The sequence below is a fragment of the Tupaia chinensis genome, unplaced genomic scaffold, assembly GCF_000334495.1.
Source record: "Tupaia chinensis unplaced genomic scaffold, TupChi_1.0 Scaffold143481_1, whole genome shotgun sequence".
Taxonomy (NCBI): Eukaryota; Metazoa; Chordata; class Mammalia; order Scandentia; family Tupaiidae; genus Tupaia; species Tupaia belangeri.
In genome coordinates this window covers 745,923-769,600 of record NW_006203325.1, presented here as the reverse complement: position 1 = coordinate 769,600, position 23,678 = coordinate 745,923, and the positions used below count along the sequence as shown (strand labels likewise).

Sequence of the window (23,678 nt, the reverse complement as noted above, 5' to 3'; positions counted from 1 at the left end):
CTACTTAAATCGAGGGTGTCTGTGCCAGTCCAGTCTTTCTTGAAGTTCCTAATTGATTTTGGTGATGTTTTGTGTTACTGATGGTGATGACCTGTATGCTCTTTAGAGTGGAACAAGTGAAGTAATTTGTATAATTCCAGTGTCAACCCACAAATTTGGAACATTCTGGTCCTTTTTTCTTTTTTTTTTTTTTTAAAGGTTTTGCCATAGGTCTTGTGAGCTCACTGGAGAGGGACAGAGACAGAAAGAAGGAAAATGAGAAATCACCCCTTATGGGGTATGGCCAGGCGCTGGTCCCTTTTTCTTCACTCCTCTCCTGGGATTTTGGACATGCATGTGCACGTGCCTGGTGTGATTTTCAAGCTGCCAGGTCTAGAACTCAAGCTGCAATTGGCTATCCGGGAGTCTAGCCCTTGAATTACACCACCACCTCCTGGACCCTATTCCAGTCTTTTTAAGGTACTGACATTAAGTGACTTTGAGGCATAAAGATCTTCATAGTCAGTACTTGTTCTGTTTAGAACTTATGGAGTAAAGAAGAAACCATTGTATGTGTCTCATGTGGCCATTCTCCGAGCACCTGTTGTAAACAGTACTCTGATTCAAAGAGGAATCAGTGTAAATGCTATAAGATGTGAAAAGTTTGATGCTATTGGAATATAGAACTGGAGATGCAAATGTAGTCTGAGGGACAGGTGGGGAGGGTGGAGGTTAGTGAAGGCTGTGATGTTGAATTGGCATTTTGGATGAACTCTAAAGAATAAGTGGATGTGAGGGAGAGAAGGGAAATTGGACATTGGGCAGGGATGAGCAAACAGGTGGGGAATAGTTTGTCTGGAGGCACTGAGGTAAGAAGGGGTCATAGTTACGTTTGAGAAACAGAAAGAAAGCTTATGGGTCTGTGAAACAGAGGGTGAAATAGATAGTGGTATGGAAAAAAGCAAGGGCTCAGGAATGCAAGATCTTAGAGAGTGTATTCATGCTTAGCCCTAACTGCAATGGAATTTTTGATGGATTTTTAAAGCTTTCATTTTGTACTGTCTTTTTTTTTTTGACATACTATTATTTTTTAAAAGATACTGCCTGCACTGGAAAATGGAATGGAAGAGACACCAGTGGATTTAGGAGACCAAGAAGTAGAATGATGGTGAGGAGTAGGATGGTAGCAATAGAGAGAGGGACAAAACTTATGTTCAGAGACAGATACTTTGTAGTTTTATTTTGTCTTTGTGCTTCAAATAAAACTTCTTACTTGCATTCCTAGTTAACCTTAATTCCCTCTTCCAACCATTTCTTCAAGATAGAAAAGCTTCAGAGGCCTACTGTGTTTTTTTTTTCGGGTTAGGGTTGATTACATTTCTTATGCTCTTGGTCATATCGTAAATGTGTGCTCTTCTTTCCTTTACAAGAGTGATCTAGACATACATACATGTACATACATGCTTGTGTGCATGTGTGCACACACACAGGGGCAGGTATTCCCAACAGAATCTTTTTAAAAAAATTTTAAAATTTAACTATATTTTAATTTGACCAGAGAGGAACAGAGTGAGCGAGAGAGAGAGAGAGAGTGAGAAAGCAGGCCGCCAGGTCTGGGACTTGAACCGCAGTCAGCCATGTGGGAGTCCAGTGCCTTTAACCACCACCCCACCTGCTGCCCCTCCAAACAGAATCTTTATGCTGTGGTCTACTGCTAGCCTCAGCTGACTCAGATCCCAGGCGTGTGTGCACACACATACAGTGTGCTCAGGGAGGTCCCAGGATGCAAACACATGAGCTTTTTCCCCCACTGTGTGGTTGCTGTCGCATTGCCACTGTGTCATCAACTGGCCCTGTGCTCTTATTTCTTTTTAAAATTTATTTTATTTCTCTCATGAAAGAGAGCATGGCAGAGAATATGTGAGAAAGCACACACATGAAATGGGGGCACCTTCAACAGGGTCTCGTCATGCTGTTACCCCTGTTGTGCGCTAGCTAGTCTGGACAGGTGGGCACAGGTGGTGCCCAGTGTTTCAGGCTGACGCAAGAGTCAAACCTGCAGTCAGCCATGAGACTGCTAGAACAACACATCAGTAGGTTATTTCCTGTGCCACTAAGGGTGAACCTTGTTCTCTTATTTCTATGTTAAAGAAACGACCATTTATATGTAATTATTACTTATAAATAATGATATGAAAGTATTGTTAAGATCTGTTGTGTAATAACCCAACTGTCTCTGCTAGAATGGGAATCATATAGGGAAATATTTTTAGAAAAATAAAAAAAAAAGAGCTTTAACTGGGGCATATTTTAAGAAGAAATGATTTTAACAGCTTTAAGAGAAAACTATGTGATAATGGGCTGGCTTTATAATGCAGTGGTTAAATGCTGTACATGACAAGCCAGATCCCACATAGCCAACTGTGGATGCATCCCTGCCCTAGCAGCCTGAAACACTGGGCACTTGTCCACACATAGACATGTCCCAAATCCTGATGGGATGGAGAAATGGAAGAAAAGGGATTGTGATGTGACCACACCTCATTGAGGGGTGCTTCCTTGTTTTCCATCTCTCTCTTGTGAGTGCATATGTCCTCTGGCAATAAAGATAAACAGTTTAAACCTACATAGTGGGTGCACTAGAAAGAAATGTAGCCTGGACCAGCAGTTGGCATAATGGCTATGTTACTGGACTCCCATGTGGTCGACCACGGTTCGAGTCCTGGACCCAGTGGCTTAAACTCACGCTGGACGCATGTGTGCGTGCATGCCCAAGATCCCGAGAGGAGAATGGAGGAGAAGGGATTGCGGTGTCGCCATCCCCCCCTGGGGAGTGATTTCTCGCTTCCTGTCTCTCTGTCTCTCTCTGTCTTTCTGTCAAGTGCATGCGCCCTATAGCAAAAACCTCTCCTCCCCCAAAAAAGAAATGTAGCCATTACATAATTATATGCTTTTTAAAATTTATATTCTGTTTATTATGTATGTATTACACATCATAGTTTTAGAAGGTGCTTACACTATCATCAAAATATTTTCTTATTTTGTTAAGACAAATATTAGCAATTCCTAGTATATAGTATTCTAATTTATAAGTGAGAAACAATATATTGATACTATTGTTATTTCTCCTAATCTAGAAGAGGTCTTTGAAGTTGAATTTAGATTAGGTTGGCATGCAGTCAGTGGAAATGTGAAGCAGAAAGAAAATAATGATTATGGTTATAGAAATAGACTTTCTCCTATTTTCTCCACCCTCAATGTATTTATTGAAAGTAGAAGTCTAAATTTAAAATAACTTTTATATAGTTGCATTGTTTGATAATCTTATACATTTTAAGTGTAATTACATATTTTTAAATAACTATTTAATTTTATTTATTATTATTATTTTTTTAAATTTTACCAGAGAGAGAGAGACAGTGAGAAAGTTAAGCTGCCAAGTCTGGGACTCCAACCCATGGTTGGCCATGTGGGAGTCTGGTGCCTTAACTAGTTTGCCACCTGCTGGCCCTGTAATTACATCTTTATGTGAATTGAAGTGATTAAATGACTTGTAAAATTGGTAAATTTTTTTGGAAAGTTTCAGTAAATGAAATAAAAGCATTGTACCATGAAATAGAATAGATATAACTTAAAGATTATATATTTTATTTTCTTCTAAATTTATTAGAATTAACCTTTTATAGATTAAATAAATGAATGGCCCTGTAACTACGTAAATTATGTTTTAAAAAATTTTCAAATATGGATGATTTTGAGTAAATATTCATGTAAATAGTTTTAAAAGGTGCTTACACAGATTGTGAATTTCTTTTTATAAGAAAGAGATTCTAGAGACTGCTAGGGTTGTTTTTATTTTAGGTTTTAAAAAACGGCCAAATATTGTTACCAAGTTTAGCTTTGTGCTTTTATTCATGGGTCTTATCTTCTGATGTGTTAACCCTGTCTTAGATCCTTTATCTAAGTACTACCTGTTTATGTTCATTTGTTTTTATGTTCATATTTCATAGTGTATTCTTTCTTTTCATGTATATAGTACATCATAGTCATGCTTTTAAAAAGAATACTGTTTAGGTGTTAACAGCTTGGGTTTTATTTGTAAATAGCCATCTGTTATTTTTCTCAACGTCATCATCATTCTAAAGTTATTTCTCAAAAAAGTGACAGTAGCCAAGTGAACTTCTTCATTTACTTCTTTATTATACATGTGTGAGTCATTATTATAGTGAATTTGGTATACCTGTTTGGTTGCTCCGTTGCCCAGCATCTTCACAGATAGACTATCGTCTGTCTACATGGTGTGTTTGTGAGAGGACATATTAATCTTAGTGCTATTATAAGAAAAAACAATACTGAAGAAAATGAGTATCTAAAAATACCAGTCAAAGAGGGAGATACAGTTTTTTCCCCCTGTTATCTGTCGTATTTCTTTCTGTTTCACTGTTGTATTGAATTAGCAGTATTTCTCAAGATTTGTGGCTTCAGAGATATAGTACTAGGGGCTGGCCTTGTGGCTTAGTGGTTAACAGCCAGATACCAGATAGCCTAACACAGCTCGAATCTGGGTCCCTGTGGCTTGAAAAACATGCTAAGAATATGTGTATGCTCCAAATCCTGACAGGTAGGAGACCTGGAGGAGAAGGATTGCAGCTTGACCACACCCCATTGGGAGGTGCTTCTCTCTCTCTCTCTCTCTCTCTCTCTCTCTCTCTCTCTTTTGCTCTCTCTGGTGAGTGCAAGTGCCCTTGGCAATTAATAAAAAAAAAAAAGTAACAAACAAAAAAACCCCAGAGAGAATACTGAATAACTTTGTAAAATTAATAATGACCTTTTTCATGGTTTATTTATTATTTTTAGATTGCCATATGGTGTGTGCGCTTGCTGGAGAGAGAGAGAGAAAATGAGAAATCACCTCCTGGGGGAATGGCCACACAGTAGTCCTGTCTCCCTCATTCTTCCCTTGGGATTTTGGGTACACCTGCCTGGTGTGAGTTTCAAGCTGCTAGGTACGTGACTCAGACCATGATTGGCTGTTTCGGAGTCCAGCACCTTAACCACTGTGCCACCTGCTGGTCCCTAATGATCTTCTTTTAAAGTGCTAGTATATTTAATCAAAAACCAGACAGGTTCAAACCAGTAGTATTTGGTTCAGAAATTGGGTTGTAAAACTAAGAAGAAGAATATAGAAAATTCATATATATATATATATATACACACACACACACACACACACACACACACACACAGATAGATATTGAAGAAGAATATAGAAAATTTTTATATATATGTGTATATATATAGATAGATAGATCGATTGATAGAGGCATTCAAAATAAATAAATGTCTGAAACATTCTCTTAACAGAAAGTGAAAATATTCTGAATCTTTAATGCATTTACTGTCTGGGCTTAGAAATTATGTGACATTCTTATTGTCAAACTCATTTGAGATTTAACTGGAATATTTAATTTCTTTTTGTATTTAAAATTTTTTTTTTTTAATTGTCAGAAGGTATATGTACTCACCAGAGAAAGAGAGAGGGAGAGGGTGAAATCACCACCCCCAGTGGGGCATGATCACACCACAATCTCTTCTCCTCCATTTCTCTAGCCTGCCAGTATTCTGGGCATGTACACACACATGCCTAGTGTGTTTTTCAAGTTGTTAGGGGCTTGGATTCAAACCACAGGTTTGGTCATGTGAAATCTGGCTCCCTTAGCCACTTGGCCATGGGGCTGGCTCTTTTTCTATTTAAGAATTTTGACAGTATTTTTTATCTTTAGCATATAACATTAAATAATTTGTTAGAAGACTCATTGAAGTAGATTTAACAGACTTTGGTTTTGTGAAATAAGATGTAGTAATAATTGAGAACAAAATTTTCAGTATAAATTAATTTGCAGTCCCTATGATAATCATGTTGTCTGTTGGTAGTCATTAAATTGAATTTATGTTTTTTGATAAAGCATTTATATAATGCTTTTATGTAATGCGTTTTCTTTTATGTAATGTGTTTTCTATAAGGTCAAAAGAAATAGACTGGCAACCTTATTTTACTACACGCATTGTAGATGATTTTGGCACACACCTACGAGTATTCAGAAAGGCCCAACAGAAAATAACTGAAAAAGATGACCAAGTAAAAGGTAATATCTTTTATTGCATTTGAAAATTAGGTTTTAAAAAATCTGTTTCTCTTTTATTATTTTGTTTATGTGGATGGTTCCTCTCTTTGTCTAGGTACAGCGGAAGATCTTGTAGATACCTTCTTTGAAGTCGAAGTTGAAATGGAGAAGGAAGTTTGCCGTGATCTAGTGTGCACCTCTCCCAAAGATGAAGAAGGTTTTCTTTTCAATATAAGACTTTTGAGAATAGTTTCTGGTTGGACCTGTTAGTAGGACCAGTGAACTCATCCAAGGGTGAAACTATTCTTACATAAGACAGCACAGTAGAACAATATTCAACAATATTCATTCATTCTTTCTTTCTTTTCTTTTTCTTTTTCTTTTTTTTTTTTTTTTGCCTCTTAGAAGTAGTTTATAGACTGTTTTCTTTTTTAAAGGTCATCTTTAAAATTAGTCTGTCTCCTTTTAAAATATAGTGAACACAAACATTTTATCATGGAAAGGTTATATTTTCTTTGATCAATAGTAATTTCTTTTTCTTGAATTTATTGTTTCTACTTTAATAGTATACCTGTTGCCCTAAAATGTTTTCTAGGAAAATGATTATAATGATTTCAAGTAAAGTTTTTAGTTTTGAATGGGCTTGCTTTTCTCTGTGGGAGGTTAGGCAAGGCAAGGTTTAGCTGAGGCTGTTATCTTTTCCAGTTTTGCAACTATCAAGTCTTCACTCATTGGCACATTTTAAAATTAATTGGATCCCTATTTATTACACTCCTAGGAAGTATCAGCATAGGAACAACTACAGAAAACCATTTTTTAAAAACAAATTTATTTTATTTATTACAGTTCTTTTTTAAATTCAACCAGAGAGAGGCCGAGAAAGAGAAAGGGAAAGTGAGAAAACAAGCCTCCAGGGCCAGGACTTAAACTATAGTCAGCCATGCAGGAGTCCTAACTACCATACCACCTGATGGCCCCCAGAATAGCATTTTCAGGGGACCAGCAGATGATGTAATGGTTGCATTGCTGGACTCGCATGTAGTTGACTGCGGTTCAAGTCTTGGATCCGGCAGTTTAAAACTCACACCAGGTAGGGACCAGCAGTTAGCGTAATGGCTATGTCGCTGGGCTCCCATGTAGTTGACTGTGGTTCGAGTCCTGTACCTGGTGGCTTGAAACTCACGCTGGGTGCATGTGTGTGCGTGCCCAAGATCCTGAGAGGAGAATGGAGGAGAAGGGATTGCGGCGTGGCCATCCCCCCGGGGGGTGATTTCTCACTTTTTATCTCTGTCTCTCTCTGTCTGTCTGGTGAGCGTACATGCCCTATGACAAAAACCTCTTCAAAAAAAAAAAAATCCTCACACCAGGTATATGTCTTTGTGTGTGTGTGTGTGCATGTGCCCCAAATCCTGAGAGAAGAATGAAGGAGAAGGGACTGCGATGTGGCCACCCCCTCTGGGGAATGATTTCTTGCTTTCTGTGTTTTTGTCTCTTCAACCAGCACATGTGCCCTATAGCAAAAATCTCCCCAAAAAAGCATTTTTAGTAGCAGAAATTGTTTCTTAGATTTTGAAAATTTATTAAACTTCTTTTTATCTCCTTTGCCTTTCCTTTTTTCTTCCATTTTTATGTTTATTGTACAGTTCAGATTTTTTTTTTTTTTGAGAGAGATTTTTACTGTAGGTTGGGTCTACTCACTAAACAGAGACAGAAAGACAGCGAGAAATCACCCACCAGGTGGGTTGGTCATGCCAGAATCCCTTCTCCTCCATTCTCCTCTTGGGATCTTGGACATGCATGCACACACTGGTGTGAGTTTTAAGTCACTGGGTTCCAGACTCAGGGAGCCCAGTGACGTACCATTATGTTATCCACTGGTCCATGTACAGTTCAGTTTTTAATTGCTGGTTCATTAAGATCAGCGTAATTATAACTAATTATAAGAAATAGATATACATTATTTGTAAAGGAGTTTAGCTCTCTTAAATCAGTAAAAGAGTATACTTTTTTTTTTCATCTTGCTATTACCTGCTGAAGTAGTGGATATTTTTTCTTGAAAGCAGAATTACAAGTATATCTTTAAATGTGCAAATAAGTTTTATATATGCAAAGATACTTAATGTGTGGTAGATAGGCAAACTACATGGTACATCTCTGGGCAAAAAACACTTGGAATTTAAGTTTCTCATGTGCTTCAAACAACTAGATTAAACTGAGTAGAATGAAAAACAATATTAATTTGATTAGTGAATAGCAACTATCTGGAGACTATTAAAGGAATTGTTAATAAATGCTGCTTTGTACTGATTATTTAAACCCCCCACGAATCCACCTATTTCTACCTTCTTTGTGTGTCTTAAATCGAGAGTAGATGAAGACTTTATATTTTCTCATGTTGTTATAATTTTTTTTCCCTATTTTTAGGATTCCTAAGGGATTTGTGTGAGGTGTTGTTATACTTATTGCTACCTCCTGGAGATTTCCAGAACAAGATCATGCGATACTTTGTCAGGGTAAGCTTAAATTTATTCCATATAATGTAAAGAAACTTAGACTAGTAAGTAGTTTTCAAAAATTTTTGGTTTCAGGGACCAGCAGTTAGTGTAATGGCTATGTCGCTGGACTCCCACATAGTCGACCGTGGTTTGAGTCCCAGACCCAGTAGCTTAAACTCACGCCGTGTGCGTGTGTGCGTGCCCAAGATCCCGAGGGGAGAACGGAGGAGAAGGGATTGCGGCGTGGTCATCCCCCCTGGGGGGTGATTTCTCGTTTTCTGTCTCTGTCTCTCTCTGTCTGTCTGGCAAGCGCATGCATCCTATAGCAAAAACAAAACAAAACAAAACAAAACAAAAACAAAAACAAAACTCTCCAAAAATTTTTTATTTCAAAGCCCCTAAAAATGATCAAAGAACCCCAATGCTTTATAGGCTTTCTTTGTAATAGTTATATAGTACTAATTAAAAGTAAGAACTTTTAAAGCATAAGAATACACAACTGCGGACCAGCAGATGGTGTCATGGTTATGTCGCTGGACTGCCACGTAATTGACTGTGATTCAAGTCCGAGACCCGGCAGCATAAAACTAACGCCAGGCCCATGTGCATACATGCCCCAAATCCTAAAAGGATAATGAAAGAGAAGAAAATGTGGCGTGGCCATTCTCCCTGGGGGGATGAGTTCTTGCTTTCTGTGTCTCTGTCTCTCTGGCTGGTGCATACACTCTATAGCAAAAATTTCTCTCTTAGCAGAAATTGTTTCTTAGATTTTGAAAATTTATTAAACTTCTTTTTATCTCCTTTGCCTTTCCTTTTTTCTTCCATTTTTATGTTTATTGTACAGTTCAGATTTTTTTTTTTTTTGAGAGAGATTTTTACTGTAGGTTGGGTCTACTCACTAAACAGAGACAGAAAGACAGCGAGAAATCACCCACCAGGTGGGTTGGTCATGCCAGAATCCCTTCTCCTCCATTCTCCTCTTGGGATCTTGGACATGCATGCACACACTGGTGTGAGTTTTAAGTCACTGGGTTCCAGACTCAGGGAGCCCAGTGACGTACCATTATGTTATCCACTGGTCCATGTACAGTTCAGTTTTTAATTGCTGGTTCATTAAGATCAGCGTAATTATAACTAATTATAAGAAATAGATATACATTATTTGTAAAGGAGTTTAGCTCTCTTAAATCAGTAAAAGAGTATACTTTTTTTTTTCATCTTGCTATTACCTGCTGAAGTAGTGGATATTTTTTCTTGAAAGCAGAATTACAAGTATATCTTTAAATGTGCAAATAAGTTTTATATATGCAAAGATACTTAATGTGTGGTAGATAGGCAAACTACATGGTACATCTCTGGGCAAAAAACACTTGGAATTTAAGTTTCTCATGTGCTTCAAACAACTAGATTAAACTGAGTAGAATGAAAAACAATATTAATTTGATTAGTGAATAGCAACTATCTGGAGACTATTAAAGGAATTGTTAATAAATGCTGCTTTGTACTGATTATTTAAACCCCCCACGAATCCACCTATTTCTACCTTCTTTGTGTGTCTTAAATCGAGAGTAGATGAAGACTTTATATTTTCTCATGTTGTTATAATTTTTTTTCCCTATTTTTAGGATTCCTAAGGGATTTGTGTGAGGTGTTGTTATACTTATTGCTACCTCCTGGAGATTTCCAGAACAAGATCATGCGATACTTTGTCAGGGTAAGCTTAAATTTATTCCATATAATGTAAAGAAACTTAGACTAGTAAGTAGTTTTCAAAAATTTTTGGTTTCAGGGACCAGCAGTTAGTGTAATGGCTATGTCGCTGGACTCCCACATAGTCGACCGTGGTTTGAGTCCCAGACCCAGTAGCTTAAACTCACGCCGTGTGCGTGTGTGCGTGCCCAAGATCCCGAGGGGAGAACGGAGGAGAAGGGATTGCGGCGTGGTCATCCCCCCTGGGGGGTGATTTCTCGTTTTCTGTCTCTGTCTCTCTCTGTCTGTCTGGCAAGCGCATGCATCCTATAGCAAAAACAAAACAAAACAAAACAAAACAAAAACAAAAACAAAACTCTCCAAAAATTTTTTATTTCAAAGCCCCTAAAAATGATCAAAGAACCCCAATGCTTTATAGGCTTTCTTTGTAATAGTTATATAGTACTAATTAAAATTAAGAACTTTTAAAGCATAAGAATACACAACTGCGGACCAGCAGATGGTGTCATGGTTATGTCGCTGGACTGCCACGTAATTGACTGTGATTCAAGTCCGAGACCCGGCAGCATAAAACTAACGCCAGGCCCATGTGCATACATGCCCCAAATCCTAAAAGGATAATGAAAGAGAAGAAAATGTGGCGTGGCCATTCTCCCTGGGGGGATGAGTTCTTGCTTTCTGTGTCTCTGTCTCTCTGGCTGGTGCATACACTCTATAGCAAAAATTTCTCTCTTAAAAAAAGTATATTCAAGTGTATATATATTTCATTAGCTAATAGATTTAAAATATCATGATGCCTTTGTGTACCTCTTGAAAATTTCACTGTATGATTGTGACCGAATGACAGTAAAATGGTTAATGTCTTGGGGCCAGCAGGTGGTGTGGTAGTTAAAGGCACTGGACTCCCACATGGCCAACCACGGTTCAAATCCATGACCTGGTAGTTTGAAAATCATACCAGCCATCTGTGTATGCATTGTCCAAAATCCTGAGAGAAGAATGGAGAAGAAGGGATTGTGGCATGCCACAACCCCCCTGGGGGAAGGGGGGTTTATTTCCCCTCTCTGTATGTCTCTGGTGAGCACACATACCCTATGGCAAAAAAACTCAAAAAGAAAAGTCTATGTCTTAATATTATTATAAAAATGGTTTGGATTGCCACGAAAGGTTTGGGAAACCTCCTGTCTTTTCCCCTCCTGACCAATACTTTGAGAGCTATCTGAGCTAAGTGCTTGGAATTTTGTTGTAACAAAGGTTACCTTTTAGGTTTTCTCTGCTGTAGCTTTACCTTTACCTACACTAGGCTGGATAAAAATAACATTTCTAGACAGGAAGCTAAGAAAAAAAGAAGACTGGTCAACTAGGATTCTGGTTTGAATAACTGGAAGATGGTCAGGTCAGATGAGAATAGTCACACTCTTTATTCCCTAAGAATAATCCTCTGGAGTAAAACTGTGTGTGCACATACTAAGGAATAGTATTTGGCTTTGGCTGCTGGCTAGATTGGGAAATGATAGCAGCTACATAAGACTGTATCTTGCTTGAATGGTGAAATTAAAGTTTCCAATTTTCTTAAAAATGAAGTTTATGGATCTCCTTAGTCTATCCTCCTTCAAAACTGATACCAATTCCTGAGGTTTATGCTTATATGCTCTTGTTGAATCAGTATCATAGAAATTCCTAACACCTGCCTACTTGGAGTTCAGTGTACTCCTCAGGTGTATTATTAATGGCACTTATGTGAAATGAGTGCTTGGTTTTGCTGAGAAGGATTTGATAGATTAATTATATAGTTAAGGCTAATTACTTGGTCTAGTCTTATCAAGGGATGGCAGATACCTGGCATGTCTAGCACTAGATTCAAATGTGCCACTGAAGATAGTACTAATCAGTTGTAGCACTCATTCATAGTGAGTCGTTTCCACTGGGTTTCAGAATCTGTTTGTATGACTCTAGACAGTCACTGTCACATGGTATCTCAGTAGCACGCAGCTAACCATCTTTTCTTTCTTGAAGCTATCTTTTCTTTGCGTCTGTCTCTACTATCTGATATTTCTCTTCATTAGGCCTCATGTTTAGTCACCTTTATCCTCCTCCACTTCTCTTCTGCTTTACTTTTGAGTATTCAAGTTCTTCAGTCCTAGGCTCTCTTCTTGCTCATCTGTTCCCATGGCTTTAAACACAGTCCAACTGCTAATGAGTTTAAAGTTTATGTCTTTAGTTCAGGTTTTCCTTCTGGGTTCCAGGCCACTCTGATCAGCTACCCACTTGAAATCACCACTGGAGGGACTCACAGGCCTTTTAAACTTGTATGTATAAGAGAATAAGAATTCTTACTGCCATATGTTACTTGACTTTTAGTTTTTTTTCTCCATCCCAGTAAATGACCACTCGGTACATTTTTTAAACAATGAGTCCTTCCTGAGGTTTATAGTGCCCTGCCTGATGTGACTTTGTAGCCTACATGCCATGCAATATCAAAGAAAGCTAGAGCAGGACAGTAGTTAAAGTGATAAGAACAGTTCTGTCCCTCTCCCCATTAACTGTCATCGTAGGAGAGAGGACATCTCAGTGTAGAACTGGATACAGTTTCAAGTACAAGAACAACTAGGGATTTATATATAGCCAAGGAGCAGGATTGGGGATCAGTAAATGAAGAATTACTAAAAGGAAGCCTCAAGTTATGATAAGGGGGGAATTCTGGTCAAGAAGATGTAAAGGGATTCTTTCAAGACTAGAATGATCAGACACTAAGGATGGTGTGCGAGAAATTTAATCAGATATCGAGGCGGGGAGAGTTCTGGCTAAGCCTACTTGATAGGATTCTTCCTGAAAACTACAATGCAAAGATGAAGCAATTCGAAAGTCCAGTTAAATCAAGGCCTAATGGAAAAGAAGTTTCAGAGGAGCTGAGCAAAGTTTGCCCAAGAATGACATCTTTGTCAGCAGTCAACAGACTCCAGCCACACTGGCTTTCTTCCCCCAGTTGCCATTTATGTTTTCAACCATAGGGCTATCTTAAATACTTTTTCCTTTTGTTCAGAATGATTCCTTCATTCTTTTGGCTAAATTACATTTATTCCTTATATCACCTCCTCAGAGATGCCTCTGACCATACAACCTAAAGCCCACTCATGAGTCCCTATTACTGTAGGTGGATATTAGCATATATTTGTTAAAAAGAATTACTTTTATTTAACTTTATTTATTTAAATTTGACCAGAGAGGGACAGAGTGAGAGTGAGAGCGAGAGCGAGAGCGAGAGAGCAAGTGAGAAAGCAAACTGCCAGGTCTGGGACTCAAACCACGGTTGGCCATGTGGAAATCCAGTGCCCTAACCACCACACCACCTGTATTACCATACTTTTTTTGAGAGTTTTTTTGTTTGTTTTTTCACTGTAGGGTGTGCCAGAAAGAGAAAGACAAAAAGTGAGAAATCATCCCCCAGGGGGGATGGCCATACTGCAATCCCTTCTCCTCCATTCTCCTCTCAGGATCTTGAGCATGCACGCACACGCGTCTGGTGTGAGTTTAAGCCACCGGGTCTGGGATTCGAACTGCAGTCAACTACATGGGAGTCAAGCAACATAACTACTATGCCAACTGCTGGTCCCAGTATTACCATATTTTAAAATGATAGTTTGGTTCTTATGTTTATGCACTTGATATGTCTTCCTCCCAGATGAACTGTAAGCCCATGAGAACAGAGACCATATTTGAATATCATCATTTTACACTCAGTAGTTACATGGTTTATGGCACTTAGCGAGTGCTCAATCAAAAAAAAAAATTTTTTTTTTGCAGAGGTTTTTGCTATAGGGCACGTGCGCTCGCCAGAGAGACAGAAAGAAACAGACAGAAAACGAGAAATCGCCCCCCAGGGGGGATAGCCATGCCGCAATCCCTTCTCCTCCGTTCTCTTCTCGGGATCTTGGGCACACATGCACAGGCGCCCAGCGTGAGTTTTAAGCCATCGGGTCCGGGATGTGAATCACGGTCGACTACATGGGAGTCCAGCAACATAGCCATTATGCTAACTGTTGTCCCAGAAAATCAGTTTTAATGCAAAAGGAAACCCTATTGCTTTCCCTTTTTTTTTTTTTTTTTTAATAATTTAGCCAGAGGGTTAGGTGTACTTGCCAGAGAGAGATAAAGGTAAGGGTAACAGGGAGTGATAAAGCATTCCCCTCCCCAACATGTGGATTGTCACGCCATAATCCTGTCTCCTCCATTTCTCTTTCCTGTTGTGATTTTGGGCATGTACATGTTCCTGGCATATTTCTGGGGATTTGCATCTGAGACTTGACCTTCACTGTGTGCCGTGTGGTGGGATTCAGCCACCTTAACCACCATGCCACTGGCTGGTACCCATTGCCTTTTTCCTCGCTCTGGTGTATGTACATGCTACTGTGGTTCCTTGATTATTCGGCTCTCACAAGCCATGAATAAAGATCTGCCTGCCTTGTTACATGAGGGTATTGTTTAAAATAAGTAGAGTTCTAATGAGCACATATGTTATAGGCCAATATTTAATTTATTTTTGGTTGAATCTATTAATAGTTGGTATAATTATATAGTACTGCGTTCAACAAATCAATTTGTTTTTGTGAAATTTTTCACCAGTTTTTTTTTTAATAATAAAATCCAAATTTTTTTCCAAAGGCATTTCTATTTAAGTCAGAAGTAAAAGAGTTTTTCTTTCCTTTGTGTGAGTCCTTTGTATAGATTGTACAAATCATGCTATATGACTAGGTAATTACTATTGCCTCTTCTTTCTATTACCATGTTTTTTGTTCATTTAAGATTTTTTTTTTCTGAGAAATTTTTACTATAGGGCATGTGTCCTTTGTCCTTGCTGGAGACACAGAGTGAGACAGAAAATGAGAACTCACATCTCCCATCACCCCTTCCAGGAGGGATGGCCATGCTCAATCCCTTCTCTTCTTTTCTCCTCTCGGGGTTTTGGGTATGCATGCACATGCTCTTCGTGTGAGTTTCAAGCCACCAATCCAGTACTGACCGCATTTGACCATGTGGGAGTCCAGCACCTTCATCAGTATACCATCTGCTAGTTCCTTCATTTAAGATTTATGGCTTCCACAGGCATATCTGTTAGACCTCCATATTTGACAGCTAATGCTGTCTTCTAAGGATTGGGTATCTTAAAGCAGGAATTACACAGACATAACTACTTACTTTGGAATATTTAGAGTTCTCAGTAGAACTTTTACAAGAATTGTTGAGATATATGACTAGCTAGCCCTTGACTAACAGTCCTGTTTATGAGGCAGATTAGATTAGACTACTTTTTTTTATAGACTTTTTTATTTTTATTTTTATTTATTCATTTACTTATTTTATTTTGACCAGAGAGAGACACAGAGAGAGAGAGAGAAAGTGAGAATGCAAGCCACCAGGTTCAGGACTTGAACCATGGTCAGCCATGTGGGAATGTCCAGAGCCTTAATCACCACGCCACCTGCTGGTCACCAAGATTAGACTACTTTTCTAAAGCAGATCAACTAATTACATTGAACCAATAAACAAAAAATTTACTCAAAATTCTTTCCAGTGTGATTTACCCCCCAGTCATTTTTTATGTATGAATTTCCTTTTTACAAAGTACACTTTAAAATTTGAATGTATGTAATCAGAGACATAATTTGAAGGAAGGAACTATGTAAATATTTTTAAGAAGTTAGAAACTAAAGCTAGCCTTGGAAGAAAAGCAACCCCTTGTAATTTGAGACTATAAAATATCTCAAAAGATGTTTCAAAAAAATCACTGGTGCCTGCAATTAGTACCTTTTAGGAATATTAATTCATCACTGGGTAATAATTACCAGAGATTGTACAGCTTATAAAAGTAGAATTATATGAAATATTCTCTTGAGAAAAAAGAGACTCTATTTCATGAACTTATACCAGAAAATGGCACAAATTAATTATCTTGAAAGAAGGAATAAGTAAGTTGGTCCTTTACTTAGAATAAGTGAAACATCCTGTTAAGCTTATTGTTATTTAACTTTACCACTGTTCCTAAGAAATTATATTTCATAAATTTAGATGTCACAGTCATTAAAGAATAAAGGCTAACACCAAATGAGAACATTGAGCTAATATAATTAGTACTGGGACCAGCAGATGACATAGTGATTATGTTGCTGGACGCCCACTTGGCCGACTGCAGTTTGAGTTCTAGACCTGGTGATGTTAAACTCACACCGGGTGCTGTGTGTGCGTGCCCAAAATCTCAAGAGGAGAATGAAGGAAAAGGGATTGCCCATGACCATCACCCCTGGTGGGATGATTTCTCATTTTCTGTCTCTTTCTGTCTGTCTCTCCAACAAGCACACATGCCCTATAGCAAAAATCTCTTAAGAAAGAAAGAAAGAAATACAATTAATACTATATCATTAGTTTCTTTTTTTCCATTTACTAAATGCTTCCCATGTTTAAAACAATGACCTTGAGAAGATGGAGATAAGAAATATTTTTGAAGATGGATAAATTCATTAATCATCTAGTGTCTCTTACATATAGAGGCCTTCTAGATAGTTGTAGTCTATTAGAGAAATGCCAGACATACAATTATTTACAGAATATTAAATGATACATGCTGTGAATACAGGACATGAGTGTATTTAAAGTTTCTAAGTAAGGAAGTACTGCTGAAATGATTGGGTTTCATTTAATAAGACAATTGATTTGGGGCTAGTCTGTGGCATGGTGGTTAAGGCTGCTGAATCCCACATGTCATACTGCGTAGTTTGAATACTAGATCCAGCATCTTGAAAAACTGCCCAGTTCTATGTGCATGCATGCCCAAAATCTGAAGAGAATGAAGAAGAAGGGATTGTGGCATGGCTTCTTCCCTTGGGGTGATTTCTTACTTTTTCTTCTCTCTGCCTCTATATCAGTCTTTCCCTCACAAGAATCCATACTAGAGCAAAAACTAAAAAACAAAAACAGAAAGAGAATTGATTGTTTTTAGTCAATTTTTAAAGGAAAGGCAGAGTTTTAATAGGTGGGAGTATAGACAACTGCAAAATGTGGAAAGGTATATTCTAGAGAATAATGAACAGATTGTGTTACAGTTATTATTAAAAATATTTTTTCTTAGGAAAACATATAAACACAGAAAAATGTAGGGAATCATATTACAGACATTTATGTACCAAGCACCCAGAATTAACCATTGTTGATATTTTACTGTAGTTGCTTTGTTTTACCCCTTGACGTAACTGTGATTCTAAAATTGGTATGTTTTTCTTCTCTTCTTTGTTTTGATACTTATGTTTGAATTCATACAAACCTTTAGTCTCATGTTTGCCTTTTTGAAATTGACATAGATAGTAATGTACTATCTATTCTTTTCTTTCCCACTAAACTGTAGTTTTCATTGTAGAGATGAGATGTGTCCAAGTTAATATAAATGGCTTTATCGCATTTATTTGAACTGAGGTATAGTAGCTGATCTTTTTGCAAATTGTTTTTTAAAATTGTTTATCAAATTTTTCTTGCATGCATATCATACCTTACTTAAGTAATAGCATTGTGTTAGAAAGTTCACATTACGCTATTGTTTTGAAATTGTGTTAAAACATGTTTTTTATTTAAATTTTTTTTTCCAGGAAATCCTTGCAAGAGGAGTTCTTCTTCCATTAATAAATCAACTCAGCGATCCTGATTATATTAATCAGTATGTCATATGGATGGTAAGTATGTTTTAAAAGCACAGCTCTGTGTCTGAAACATATTTTTTAAATGTGAAAATACAATGTGAAGATCAGGGTAATTAAGCATTAATTTATTAAAAAACATTAAGTGAAAATGTATCTAAAATAATCTTTATGTTTTCAGTATTTTCATTTGTGCATTGAATGTGTTAGTCAAATTCTCTTTAGTTGATTATCTTCCTTACAATTATGGTGCTGCTACTATTTTTTTTAATTGGATATTTCACTGCCTTTGTGCATATAGGAGTGTTTTAACAGCTGCTATTTGGTTTTAAATATAACTTGGACTCTGAGTGCATAAATAGCATGCATTTCACGTTTTATATTATATAATGGTAGGTAGAACACTAGAGTGAGAATCAGAAGTTGCTCAGTGTGTCTAAAGCAGATAACTCTCCTATAACATATATCAAACAATTAGTGATGACTTAGTTCACTAGCTCTTTTTAAACTTTTTTTCCTCTTCTGACTATATCTGCTTTTCCTCCGTAAACTCATGATCAAGAAAGAAATGTATATGGGTATACTTTGGCATATATTTCTAGGTCTTTGATTCACTTTCTTGAATCTGGAATTTCTTCTCTACGTTTTCTTCCTTTAAATCAGTCTAGCTTTCCTAGGAAAGAATTACTTGATTGTTTTTTAATTTTTTTATTATTAAAAAGATACATTTATCTCACTTTTATTTAAATGCAAACATAAGTATACTTAAAGTCCAGTAGTATATATTTTTTTAATTAAAAAAATTCCTTTTTTTTGCACATATTATTTATTCACAAAATACCTTAAACTAAAAATATGGACAAAGCTAGAATCTAGTTACAAGTACACTGTAATTTTCTTCTGAAACATTTTTTTTAAATTAATTAATTTGGGACCAGCAGTTGGCGTATTGGCTGTGTCGCTGGACTCCCACATAGTCGACCACGATTGATGTCCTAGACCTGGTGACTTAAACTCATGCCAGGTGCATGTGCATGCGTGCCCAAGATCCTGAGAGGAGAGTGGAGAAAAAAGGATTGCGGTGTGGCCATCCCCCTGGGGGCAGTGATTTCTTGCTTTCTGTCTCTCTGTCTGTCTGTCTCTTGGGGAGTGCCCGTGCTCTATAGCAAAATCCTTTCCAAAAAAAAAAAAATTAATTAATTTACATTCATTCCCTGAACATCGTACAGCATATAAAATGTGATTTCCCATCCAGAATATACTGCATAGTGACTTAATCATATATGTTATTGTCACTAATTTTCCATTTCTAGTTTTATATGCATACACACATATAAATAAAATATATATAGTTAATAGCAAGTTCAGCTGGTATGTACATATCTGTGAATACATGTCTGACCTTGTGTGAAACTCTGAGTAGAATGAATATACTATAAGGTAGCACCTAGCTGATGCTATTTAGCTTACTATGGTCATTAAATAGGTATTTTTAAATATATTTTTTAATTTTAAGAAAAGCAGTTTTAACTTTAATAAATCAAAGAAATGCTAAGGAACTTTGCTTAAAACTTAAAGCCAGGAAACAGCTTAGGATTCTGTTCAATAGTAGGTACATGAACTTTTATTGTCAGCTCAAGACAGGACAAAAATCTTTAAAATCAGAAACCAAAGCCTACAAGAAAATCAGCAATGTTTTAGTCAAAAGTGATAAAATGCTATTTCAGTAGTTCAGTCTCACACACTTAATCTTTATCTTCTGTTGTGGTTCAATCTTCCCAATTAAATTCTGGGATATAATACTCAACTCCTATGATTAAGTTGGCCATTTTTTTTGTTTTGAACTTTTATTTCTGTGTGTCTCTATTTAATTTTTCTGATATAGCACTCCCTTGAGAATTTTGTGGAGATCTGGTCTGGTGTTGGTAAATTCTTTCAGGTTTGTTTATCTGAGAAGTTCTTTTCTTCCCATATGAAGGAAAATCTTGCTGGATATAGTATTCTATATATGGTTGAAGTTGCTTTTCCCTTAACACTTTGATATATTTTCCCATTTTTTTTTTTTTTTCACTCACATTGTTTCCAATGAGGGGTCCACTGTTAGCCTGATATGATATCCTTTGTGGATAACTTGTCATTTCTCTCTTGCCGATCTTAGTATCTTGTCTTTGTGGTTTTGGTCAGTCTGGCTATAACGTGTCTTGGAGAAGATCTTCTTGGGTTGATTCTTTTGGGGGTCCTTTGTATTTCTTGGGGCTGGATCTTTGAGTGCCTCTCTAGGTTTGGAAAGTTTTCTTCAAGGATTTCATGGAATAGATTATCAATGCCCTTATGAGTCTCTTCGCCTTCTGGAATACCAGTTATCCGGATGTTTGGACGTTTGATGGTATCTAGTATTTCTTGTATATTATTCTCATGGGGGGGGCAGTTTTCTCAGTCTTTGTGGTGGATTTTTTGAGGCCAGAAATTCTATTTTCTACATCTGAGATTCTATTTTCTGTATGATCTAGTCTGCTTTTAATACTTTCAAGGTAGATTTTGATTTCCTGTATTATAGCTTTCATCTCTAACAGGTCCATTTGATTCTTTTTTATAGTGTGTATTTCCTCTTTTAGATCTTGGAAGAATTTCCCCACCTTCTGGAACTCATCAGCTCCTTTTTCCTGCCTCATCTGCAGTTCATTGTCTCTCTACTCTTCTATCTCTTTTAGCTTTGTCATTATGAATAGTCTAAATTCTTTATCAGACATTACTATGATTTCTATTGAACTGTCTGTGGATGAAGAGATGTTATTATTTTCCTTTGGAGTAGAGATATTTTCCTGCTTTTCCATATTTCTTGTGGCCCTATGGTGATTTCTAATCATCTGATGGATGGTGTGTTTCTTCCTAATTCTTGAAGTTCAACTTGAGCGTTTAGGAGTGTGCAGAAGGAGGTGTTCTGGAATCTCTTTGCCATTTCGTTTTTATCCCTTTGTGCGGCAGATTCAAAGGGTATTAAGGAATATGTTAACCCTAATAGTATTTGGATGTTTTGCTATAGTTCTCTTAAATTCATCTAGAAACACAGTGAATGGAGATTGAGGAGCATAGTGATGCTATTAAAGAAAAAGAATAAGAAAACAGAGAAAGGGAGAAAAAAAAAAAACAAAGAAAAAAAAAAGAAGGAAAAAAAGCAAAAAAAGGCAAAAATAATTTTTTTAAAAGCAAAAAATAAAAATCCATTCAAGTTTGGGGACTGGAGGCTGAATTATCAGTAGAAAATTGTCATTTCTCTTTTTTTTTCCTGAAATGACTAGTTCTCAGCAGCAATGGAGGAGTCTTCTTCTGAAGGCCTGCCACTCGAGTTTAGGGACTGGAGGCTGAATTATCAGTAGAAAATTGTCATTTCTCTTTTTTTTTTTCCTGAAATGACTAGTTCTCAGCAGCAATGGAGGAGTCTTCTTTGATTTTTTTTTTCCCCATTTCCTTAGGCATTATAAAACTTGCCTTCTTTTGGTGTTGTAAATTTTGTTTCTCCCTCTAGACTGAGTACCTATAAGCAAAAATTGTCTTACTAATTGAGTATTCCAGGAACCTTTCCTAGAGGTTATGGAACTTGGTTCTTCTTTTCTGTTGTCAACTTTTGGAGAGTTCTACTAGGCTGTACCAAAAACTTAAAGAATATACTTGTCTATACAATTGGAGTTTCTAAAATGTGTTCTTTTGATTAGGAGTTCTACTGAGAATTCATTCTAAAGTGATAATAAACAAGTTCTTTACATTCTTTAAGGCCATTCATAGTAGCATTGCTTTAGTGGTAAAAAAAAATTATATAAGAATTAACTAGTTTTATTTATCATCATTACTGTTATTTTTAATTTGCTGCAGGATTTGTATGCTTACCAGAGAGAGACATAGAGAAAGAGAGGGAAAGTGAGAAAGCATACCACTTTGTCTAGGACTCAATGCATAGTTAGCCATGTGGGACCCCAGCACCTTAACCACTATACCACCTGCTGACCCCAGTGGTAAAAAAATTGACAGCAATTTAAATAGCCCAAATATGGAATTAGTTTAATAAATTATGGCATAGTACCTTCCTGAGCATGAAAAGATGTTCATGATATCTTTTATGTAAAAAGGATTAACAAAGATGCTGTGTATATATAGATAACCCCCTTTTTTTTTCATAGAGATTTTGGTATCGGGCACAATACACTTGCTGAAGAGAAAGAGAGTCAGAGAGTGAGAAATCACCCCTTAGGGGGGATGGCCATGCTGCAATCCCTTCTCCTCTATTCTCCTCTCTGGATTTTGGGCACACATGCACATGTGCCTGGTGTGAGTTTTAAGCTGCCAGTTCTAGGACTCAAACCATGATCGACTACATGGTATTCCAGTGACATAACCATTATGCCATCTGCTGGTCCCATAAATCCATTTTTTTAAAAAAGTATAAATAACATTTATGAATGACTATGTAATTTTTTTATTTTTTTATTTTTTTTTTATTTTTTATTTTTTATTTTTTTTTTGCCATAGAGAATATATGCTTGCCAGAGAAAGAGCGAGACTGACAGGGAGAGAGAAAGTGAGAAATCACCCCCCCCTGTGGAAGAGTAGCATGCTGCAATCCTTTCTCCTCCATTCTCTTCTCTGCATCTTAGACAGGCATGCACTTGTGCCTGGTGTGATTTCTAGGCTACTGGTCTGGAACTCAAACCACATAATTGGCCATATGGGATCCAGTACCTTAACCTCCACACCTGCTGGCCTTCTGTTTTGTTTTTGGTTTTGTTTGCTTTTTTTTTAATTAGAAGAACATGTGAACGTGCATGTGGGGGCAGAGAAGGGTGGGGAGAAAGAGAAACAGATTATGTTGATAGGATCTCACTGTTATTACCCTCTGCCCAAGCCTCCCGATTAGCTTGGATCATAGGTGTGCACTAGTATACATGGTCCATTGTAGGTTGATCTAAGAATCAAACTCAGGCCTTCCTTACAGCTCCAGGCATGGGCAGGGGCACCCTACTTCTCTCACCATGACTGGTCTAGAATAACTATGTAATTCGGATAGATTATACAGTAGAATATTAATAGAGGGGTATTTTTCTTTTGCTTATATCTTTCACTTTACTAACAATGAATATGGGTTATTTTATAAGAGTAACACTTTTTAAAAATAGGAGTATACAGGGAAAATTTTAAAACATTTAATAAAATATGGGTAAATTTTAAAATTTACAATTTTAAAAGTAATATGAAAATAAGTGGATATTATATTACTAACCCTAAATTGTCAGGAGACAGTAATATGTATTCTTACCTGTGGCGCAAAAGAGGAAGCATGTTAGTCAGAATATTATGGTTATCTCTCATTCAAGGGCTTAGGAGTTTTTCTTTTTTTTGTTTTTGTTTTAGATTTTTGCCATAGGGCGCATGTGCTTACCAGAGAGAGAGAGAGAGAAAGAGAAAGCGAGAAGTCACTCTCAATGGTGGGGGATGGGCTTCTCCATTTTCTTCTTAGGATTCTGAGTACACCAAGTACATTTGTCTGTCTTTGGTGTTCAGATTTTTTTTTTTTTTTTGTGTGTGCAAAGTATGTAGTAACTGTAATTATATGATAAAAAAGTTTTGGGAAGAGTTTAATACATACATACATACACACACACACACACACACACACACACACACACATATATATA

The 23,678-nt window shown here is 36.9% G+C and overlaps 1 protein-coding gene across 4 annotated transcripts in view; it reads left to right on the top strand.

The window, feature by feature from the left end:
* Nucleotides 1-23,678, top strand: part of SNX13 (sorting nexin 13) — a 187,510-nt gene that overhangs the window by 89,329 nt on the left and 74,503 nt on the right. For all 4 annotated transcript variants that reach the window (XM_006163893.3, XM_006163891.3, XM_027766434.1 and 1 more), the window contains 4 exons: nucleotides 6,004-6,125; nucleotides 6,220-6,321; nucleotides 8,529-8,617; nucleotides 17,944-18,027. In XM_006163893.3, coding sequence (XP_006163955.1) covers nucleotides 6,004-6,125; nucleotides 6,220-6,321; nucleotides 8,529-8,617; nucleotides 17,944-18,027 — 397 coding nt within the window. The remainder of the gene's footprint in view (nucleotides 1-6,003; nucleotides 6,126-6,219; nucleotides 6,322-8,528; nucleotides 8,618-17,943; nucleotides 18,028-23,678) is intronic.